The 10317-nt window shown below is 20.1% G+C and overlaps 1 protein-coding gene across 3 annotated transcripts in view; it reads left to right on the top strand.

The window, feature by feature from the left end:
- LOC102671763 (caskin-1) overlaps positions 1 to 6390 on the top strand; it is a 13425-nt gene extending 7035 nt beyond the window's left edge. For 2 of the 3 annotated variants that reach the window (XM_006620241.2, XM_006620239.2), the window contains one exon: positions 5753 to 6390. In XM_006620241.2, coding sequence (XP_006620304.1) covers positions 5753 to 6010 — 258 coding nt within the window. In that variant the 3' untranslated portion in view covers positions 6011 to 6390. The remainder of the gene's footprint in view (positions 1 to 5752) is intronic. The other variant, XM_006620240.2, reaches the window with a different exon arrangement.
- Positions 6391 to 10317: the final 3927 nt, after the last annotated feature.

Here is a 10317-nt window from a genome sequence, read left to right as displayed (position 1 = left end):
GACAGAGATAAAAAAATCTACTATTTTCATCTCGCTTCTTCTAATGCAAATTTTTTTGCATTATAATTTGAAAAATAAATCTTTCAAAGATGTTCCATAAATATATAGTGAGTATAAAAAATATTCGTTAGTTTAAATAAAACTGTTTAAATATATAATCTGTTAAGGATAAATTAATAAAATAATATAATATAATATAATATAAAATAATATAATATAAATTTTAATTTTTTTATTAGTTGATAATATTTACAAATATATTATAATGTATGTTAAATTTTGAACAACTTGAAAGTGTTAAATTATTGCTTAGCAATATTAATTGTAACGATTCCATTTTCATTAAAAGATTCAAATACTTATTTTTAAAATAAAAAATATATAGTAATTTCGGTTTTACAATGTTATTATTGCTATGGACAATATTATTGTTTGTATATCAAGATTTTTAATTAATAATTTAATTCTAATTAATAGTAGCAACGGCGAATCATTAATGATATAAATACAATACAACTATTATATCTATTTAAATTTCATTCAATATTATTATTAAAATATAGCAAAGACTTAATTAACAAATTATAAGTATTTTAAGTTTATATTATATAGATTTATATAAATAATTATATTTATCTATATAATATATATAGATTTATATAGATATTTATATAGATAAAGTGAAATCGAATAAAAAAACATTTTGCAATATCGCTATAGAAAGCCTCTCAATGAAAGTAAATACACTGATATTTTTTTTATATATAATTGATTATTTCAAGTGAATTTTATATAAAATAAAGTATAAAGTAATATATAATATACATATTATTATTGTTGTATCTTTATTTAACAAACACTTATCTCGAATAAGTATTAATAAATAAATGAATATTAACACATATACCATTTTATTTAAATCTATAGATAAATCATTTTATGGTACAAACATATTATTTAATTCATAAATTCATAGCTGAATTGTATGATTACACTTAATCTGCTTACTTAACGAAATTTATAGCAAACATCAAAACATATTCCCATAAGATTTCAGATTAGAAAGGTTGAATATATTTTTTTTTATATATAACTTGCTTATCTTCACATGTATAAAAAATTTACTGATGATATTTGAATTATAAATCATAAATCATAATTTGAAAATCATAAATCAATTGAAGTGAATTAATTAAAAAATTTTTGTTTTTTTCATTTAACTGCAATATTTATTATTCAGATATGAGATTAAATAGAAAAAAATAATGTTGAAATTCAATATCTATATTTTAATCATATTATATTAATGTTACTATAAATCTTATATCCATTAAAAAAAATCATATAAGCATTGCATTTCTTTTTTTCATGTTACTATTCTATATTAGATATTTTGTTTTATTCACTATTCACTATTCATTATTTACTATTAATTTCTTTAAATATAGATTAAATAAAATTAAATTATAGAATAAATAAAAAATTAGAAAATTAAAATATAGATTAAATAACATTATTTCGATTATTAATTATTATTATATAATTTAATTTTATAATTATTTAATTAAAATTATTTAATTAAAACTATATTTTAAACAAATATTCAAATATGTATTATTTCATTAAACTGTATAACTGTATAAATTCCGCGGTATAACTATTGAAATAGCATTGCAAATAATTGAATGCTAATCGTGTTAGAAAAAGAGATTTGATAAAAACAAAAAATTAAATAGTAATATTCGAAATCGAATATTATGTTTATGTGTAATATATAAAATTTAGACCAATTTTTCCCGTTGCTAAAATAGTGTTCGTAATATTCGTGTAACACATATCAGAAATAAATGTGTAAAAAAAAAAATTAATAAATTTGTAATATTTAATCGAGCATAAAAGAAGCAATTGCAATATATATGCATTTTATAGATATGTGATTTTAATATGTAATATTGATTTATAAGTGATAAGTGATATCCAAATCAACTATTATTTTTTTCTGAATAAGAACAAGAAATATTGAATGCAAATGAAATAAAGAAATAAAGATAAAGATTTGTCAGTAATTTGATTGAATCTGAAATTCAAATTGATTCAAGTATTATTACTATTTTTTTATACATATGAAAATAATTAAAAAAGTAATTGTGCATAAAAAACATATTCAACTTTTCTGATTTGAAATCTTATAGAAATATATTTTTATTTGTTTCTATGGATTTTGGTAAATACAGCAGATTGAATAAAATACAATGATTCATTTATAATTTTAAATGAAATATTGTATAATCATTCTTTCTAAATATTGTGGAATTTGTTATATATATAATTCGAAGTTATTCTCTTAAATAATAAGTTACATAAATTTTAATTTGCATAATTTTTTTAAAAAATATAAAAATGTTGCATAGTTACATTTATGTTATTGCATAGTTACATTATGTTATATTATATTTATGTACATTGTATATTATCTTATACTGAAATTTATTTGAAATAATCAATTGTATATAAAAAAATATCATTTTTTATCAAGGATTCCGCTATGTAAACGATATTGCAATATAGTATTGTCGCGCAGTTGAGCGTTCTCACTCTTTTGTTGTCTCACACTATTTAATACAAACTTAAAATGCTTATAACTCGTTGCAAATATAAATACATGCTTTAACATATGTGTATATGAACTTTTTTCAATATGAATTGTTTTGGTATCTAGAATTCATCCTTCAAAAGTATTCCACATTATACCCGTATATATATAGGCGATGTAAATCCAAAATTTTGTCATTAAGAGATTTATTAATAATACGATTATTTTTAGTTTTTTGTAAGTGCAAAGAATTGAAACTTCATATTAATTACTGATTGCCAATGATGTTTATATGTAGTTAATAAGTGATGGTTGCACATTTATAAGTAAAATTCAATAATATCGAAAATTTTTTATAAATAATTTGAAAACTAAAATCGATGCAAAGAAAAATATTGCACAAAATATTTTTCACGATATATTTCACGCAGATGTTAATTAATTTATTATATAAAAAATTTATTATATAAAAAATTAAAAAAAAATAAAATTCAATAGTTATTTTATATTCAATTTATAAAAGTTCTGGAAAAGAAATCATCTATTTTATACCCGTAATAAATATTTTGAGATCAAATCTAAAAATCCTTTGATTAGCTTTATTCTTTAATCATTTAAAGAATTAAAAATAGATAAATAAACAATTCACAATTGTTATATAGTTGTTTTATTTTACTTATAATAAGAAAAATTGAGTAAAATAGAAAGACATTAAATACATTTTTAGTATTCAAATATGCTTAGCTTTAGAAGTAATATGTAATATTAGGGTGTCCCATAAGTTTCTTTCACACTACGCTGGAATGATTTTAACTGGCTATTTTTATATGAACATGCAGGCTTATTTATTAGCCGTTTATGGCAGAGTCGTCCTAGAGTCGTCCTAGAGTCGTCCTCTTTTAAAGTATTAGAGTGTTCCATAAATTTCTATCGCACTACGTTAAGAATAACTTTAATTGGTTATTTTTATGCAGACTTATCTATTAGCTGTTTATGGCATCGGTTTCAGTCATCCTAGAGCTCTTTTAAAGTATGTTTCATTGATGATATCTTGAATCTCTTAAAAATTTTTTCTACATTGTTCAATATGAATAATCAAAGGAAGTATTTGTGACATGTTATGCTTTATTGCTTTAAAAAAGGTAATAATACAAATGATATTGTAGACGAGATTTGTACTGTTTACGGGAATGATGTTACAATTATTACTATCCGCAATTGATTTAAGAGATTTAGAGATGGCAATTTTGACTTAAAAAATAAAGATTGCAGCGATTGCTCAGCAACGACGAATACGGACTTTATGAAGACTATGCTCGCTGAAAATCCGCGATATAATGTGCAAGAGATAAAAGATGCCATTAACATTTCCAGAAAAATGGTAGATAACTATTTGACCAAGATGGGATATATCGATCGATGAAATTTGAATTCCACAGTTATTGATGGAGACCGATTTTATGAACCACATCTCTACGTGCGATTTTCTTCTCTAGTGATATGAAAGAGATCTTTTTTCAAAGAGGCTTGTCACTGGAAACGAAATTTGAATTTTGTATCAAAATGTGCATCGAAAACGTATTTGATTTAAGGACAATAAAGCTTCAATTGTCGTGAAGGTTGGACTTCATCCGAAGAAAATTCTTTTATCCATTTAGTGAGATGAAAAGTGAGATTTGAAAAGTGAACTGCACATGAGCTTTCTCAAGGTGAAACCATCAATTTTGGAAAATATTGCAATTAGTTTAATAAATTGAAACATGCCATAGCAGAAAAACAGCCAAAATTGGCAGACCGATGAGGCCATTTCGACAATGCAAAATCGCATGTTGCATTGACTTTTACAGTTTGTTAGAGTTTGATTGGAACATTCTGTCGCATTTTCTATATCCCAGATTTTGCTCTATCTGACTATTAATATTCTTGTTATTAAAAAAATTCTCTTCATGATAAACAATTCCGTAAGCGAAATAAAAATGCATCTTGAGAAATATTTTGCAAATAAACTTTAATTTTGGAAAAAGAAAATAATGAAGCTTCTTGAGAGATGGAAAAAGGTGATACAGAAGAACAGTTCATACATAACACAATAAATCAATCTTAAATAACAAATATTATGTATTCATTTCATATCGAAAAAAAGAAAGAAATTTATAGGATATCTTAATATAATATTTTTATATGCAATTAGAATTTTATGAAACGATTTTATTAATGCATTTAAATAGTTAATTTTTTAAATAATTAAAATTTTTGTAAAGAATTTTTTACAAGTTAAATAAAATTTCCTTATATTTTAACTTTTTTTTATTTTCGAAAAAATAAAAATTTCATTTCTATTTATACAAAATGTAAATGTATATGATAAAATAAAAGAAAATATATTTTATTTTATAATTATTTTCTTGAAACAAAAAATATAATTCAATCAAAAAATTATTATTTCATAACTGTTGAAAATTTTTATGAAAATTTTATTATCATTAAATGTTTAAAATTAGTGCTAATATCAATTAAAATTATCTAAAGTAATATCAATTCAATGAAAACATCTTTATACATATAAAGTAAATATATTCGTAGAATATATTGATTTTTGATTGGATCGATTTTAAAAAATAAAGAGATATACAAGATATATAAGAAATATACAAAAAGAAAATATTAGTTAAAACTTATTTATTAAATAAAAACATTTTAAATTTGTTGCGTTAAATTTTAGCAATTTTTAAATTTTTTAAATTAATTTTATTATTTTTTTCAACATTATAGTGTTCATTATTTCTATATTATCAAAATTTATTTTATTTAGCTTTCATTTTAAATATATATATATTTTATTATTGTTTTAAACATTTAATTGTCTTGAATATTCATTGAGTTTTTTTTTATTTTTGTTTTAATCTTTTTTATGAAATTTTTATTTTAATATAAATAATAATATAAATAATATAATAATATAATATAAATAATATTATAAATATAAAATTTTATATAAATTTTATATAAATTTTATATAAAAATTAGAAACATGATAAAAACTTACTATAATTTTTCTACAATTATCATATATTATAATTGATATTATAATCATATATATTATATAATATTATATAATATTGTAATCATATATTAATATCAAATATATATTTTTTTCAGTCGAGTTCCAGTACAGAATCAGATTCATTACCATTTGCAAATGAGAATGCTGGAACAATAAAACAAAGAGCAGTACGCGCACAAGAATATACAAGTGGTAATACTGGCAATAATTTGCAAAATCATGGAATAAGCCATCATACTGGTGGTAGTGAACCAGCTGATGTTTTGAATGATATTGGGAATATGCTTGCAAATCTTACTGATGAACTTGATGCTATGCTTGAAGAAGAAAAGCGTCAAGGCTTGAATTCATAATTACTATGTTCATTTGTATCCTTTCTTTCTTTTTCTTTCTTTGTTTTTTTGTTTTGATTAATTAATGTTATCACAAAGAACGCAATTTCTAATAACAAAAGTCGATATGAAAATACAGATTTTTCACGCTATGATATATAATATGGTAGATCATGGGCGCATACAATTCATAAGATTAAATAAATAAATGTCATATATGAACTCAGCTTGAAATTTTAACATGATAAAATGTTTGACATTGAATGAATGTTAAACTACATTTTATTGTATTAGTTTACAAGTTAATAAGTTATATTACACAATAATAATTCCTGTTATAATTGTATGTATAGATTAATGTAGTGGATTGTATTCTTCCACATTATAATTTTAATTCTTTATTCATTCCTTTATTCTTTTCATATAGAACAAAGTTTCTTATTTTTTTATCAAAATATCATGAGTATTCTTTGAAGTTTTCAGAGATATTTGAATATTATGCAATTTTCATAATTCTTAAATTTCTTCAATATATTTATTTCTTGTGTTCTTTAATTCTTTGTAATTCATATCACAGATTATTTCATTTTACATTATGTATATATTTTTAATCTTATATTTTTAAAAAAAAGTTATAAAAAGAAATGTATGTTAATAAATAAGAACCATTTTTAATAAATAAATATTTATATCTTATAATAAAAAGACTATAAAAGATATCAATATAATCCAATTCATAATAATTCACATTTCACTTTGTATATTTTAGATTCATATAGCATAAAGACTGATTCTTTTTCTCTGGAAACTTCATTGTTATCAATATATATACATTCCAATTAGTATATTTCCTTTTCCACTTCCGTCCTTTGCTAAAACGATAGCATATTAGATTGGGACCTTCATAACTGTTGGAACTGTTAGACATTTTGAGATTAGTATGATATACAGAAAGAAACTTCTGTAGTTCTTCTCCTGAGTAAAATAATTCTTCCATTAATATAAAAAAAAAATATTAATGAGTCAAATTGTTTTGATGATAAAGCATAATTATATCTTTGACTATATTATGGTCAAACACAATTTTTATAAGAGTTTATGATAGTTTGTATGAAAAAATTTACATCTTCCATTATTTGAACTTGAGAAAAAGTTCTCATAAGACTGAGAACATCAACATAAATATTTGACTGCCAATTAAAATTCAAGATTATACAATTTAATACAGAATCATATTGTATCGCAATTCTGTATTTCATCATACTGTATGCCAATTAATATTTTATATTTATTATCCGTACTAATATAGTGATGTATGTAACTCACTATTGTTATATGGTGCACAAAACATGTGGAATACAGAATATTCACATGTATCAAATCAAAGTCATATTAAAGTTGTCATATTAAAATTTTGTCGATAAAAAGTGTTCAAGATTTTTCAAAATTTAAGTATACTGATAAGTATACTGATATGTACTGAGACTTATGTATAAAATTTTATGCAAGAATTTTCATATATAGTATGAGTTGCGCAATTAGATCAAATTATATTTTATGTTTGATTAGATATAGAAAAAACTTGTAATTTTTAATGAAAGTCAAATTCAATTATATACAATAATATAAATGTAATTATTTTATTGCTAATAAAAAATATCCAAATGTTAAAGATGTAATATAGCTATAATTGTAGAATAGCTGTTACATATTTTAGGAATAATTAATTATAAAATTCTTCAAATAAGAAATAAGAAATAGAATAAGAAATAGAAATACAAATATTAAATGTCATTTGATACTTGCAATTTGTCTTAAATGTTATTTTTTTCATTTAATTATATTTTTTTATTATTTCATTATCAATTATTTCAAAATATAATTTATTTGCAGATTATTTTAATTACTAATTAAAACAGATTTTTTTTGACTACATTTGATTAAATACAATTTTTTTGTTTTTATATTTAATTAAGATAGATACATAATAGTATTTGATATAATTAAGCTTCAAGTTCACTTTTCATTCTTGTATATGAGTAAATTTCAGCATTATTCCTTAAACTTAAACAATAATAATCATAAATTATTAGTATCTATCTTCAATATTATGGATTAGTATATTTTTAAGCAATTCACAAATTGATACATTTGATGTATATTTATATATTTATATCTTCAAGTGTTTATAATAAATTGGAAATATCTCATAAAATATTGATTTTCTAAAGATTAAATTTTTGCAGAAATTCATTGTGATTTTGAAATATCAATATATTTTAAAAAAAATGCAATTCGTTTTGTATTCTTAAAAAATGCATTGTTATTTTCGAATAAATTGAAAAAAAATATATATAAAAATACTTTCTTGCTACGTTTAATCGAATTCGACCAAGCATTTGAATAATTGCATAACTTATCCTATATATGCACACATGCGCGCGCATATATATATATATATATAGACTAATAATATATTCGTTATAATATATTTATTAAGATACTTTAATACTTAATAATATTTATAGAATAATATTATAAGAATTCATTATAAAGTCAAAACGAATACAAAAATTAGTATATAAAATATTGATTGAGTTAGTTATTAAGTTATAAACAATTCGAAAATAGATATATAAATGATATAAGAAATAGAAATACAAATTTTTTTTCGTCTCGATTTATCTAATATAAACTTTAATTGTTTATAAATTAATAAATAAGCTTCAATTGACATTTTTGTATATCAATTTTGTCTTATTTTAGTTTAAAATCTTCAAAGATATTTAACGAATATATTAATACTCTGTATATATAAATATATATACATTTACATATGATGATTTCAGATTAATTATGAATCATAAATTTATATATGATTTATTTTTTGTATATGATTATATTTTTTATAAATTTATATATGATTTTTTTAAATTCATATGTATTTTATCATTGTTAACATATCAGTAACATTATATACTTAAGAATAAATATACTGTATATTTCTTGCAAAAATTAAATATAAAGTTTTTCTAATATGTAAGTGTAAAACAGAATTCATATATAATATAGAATTCTTATATGTAAATGTATATAAAATTTTAAATTTATATTATTTTTAAATATAATTTTTATTTTATATTTTTTTAAGAAGTACAAATTGCTGTCTCTGTACAAATCAGTTTCATAATTAAAACATATATTGATTGCAATATATTTAATTATACTATCATTTTAATTATTTTATTTTTAACCTTAATAATGTATAATTTTTTATACATTTATATAAAGATTATATTATATTTAAATCCAATAATGCTCTATTATTACAAGAAAAGAAAATGTGGTAGGATATATACGACATTTTGAAGTACACTTAAAATTTAGATTAATCAACTAAATATTGGGACTGCATTATTGTAGTCTGCAGACTTGTTAACTACTGTAGCTATATAATATATATACATATATCAATTTAAGTAGTGTACTTAGGGAATCTGTTTTGCGGTGCTGCACATTTACATTTAAATCTATTATTATGTCTTCTTTATTTTTTATTGTATTATTATCATTATATTATCATTGTTATAAGTTAATTTTGAGTCATATACATGAGTAATAAAAAGTAAACTTCTAATCATTCATATACATATAAATTTAATATTTATATGTGTTGCATTTATATGCAAATATATAGTTTATTATTAATTCGAATAAATGTTCTAAATACTTATTATTAAAGATTTTTTGCATGATTATTTTTAAGTATAATAACTTGAATTATTGTATACATTTGTTTATTATATTTGAACAAGAAAAAATTTTTAATCTTGAAGATTAATTAAAATCCAATTAATTCAATTAAATTTTTATATTTATGATAAATAATTATTTAAATTTTAGATATAGAATTTCACAATTATAATAAATTACAAATTAATTATAAAAATATATAAGATGTTTCGGTACGAATAATAAAATCATAAATAAATTTTTCATAAAAAAATAAATTGAAAATAGAGAATGTTTTTTTATTTATTGCTTCATTTTTGAAAAATTAAATTTGAAAATTTTTTAAGTAAAATTTCCGATTGAATGAAATGAATTATATATGATGGGATTCCATAGTTAATAGATTCCATAGATAATATATAAAAATAACTAAAAAGTACAGAATAAAATTTTATTATTTATAAGCACTCATTTTCAAGATATTAAATATAATCGGAAAAAAAATCAAATCAAAAATTTTCAAATTTAATTTTCTCGAAAACAAATATTTAAACGATAAAATTTTATTCTATACTTTTCAGTTACAATTAGTTTCC

This window comes from Apis dorsata, unplaced genomic scaffold (genome assembly GCF_000469605.1).
Source record: "Apis dorsata unplaced genomic scaffold, Apis dorsata 1.3 scaffold_492, whole genome shotgun sequence".
Classification (NCBI taxonomy): domain Eukaryota; kingdom Metazoa; phylum Arthropoda; class Insecta; order Hymenoptera; family Apidae; genus Apis; species Apis dorsata.
The sequence above is the reverse complement of the archived record's forward strand: the minus strand, read 5'-3'. Positions and strand labels throughout refer to the sequence as shown.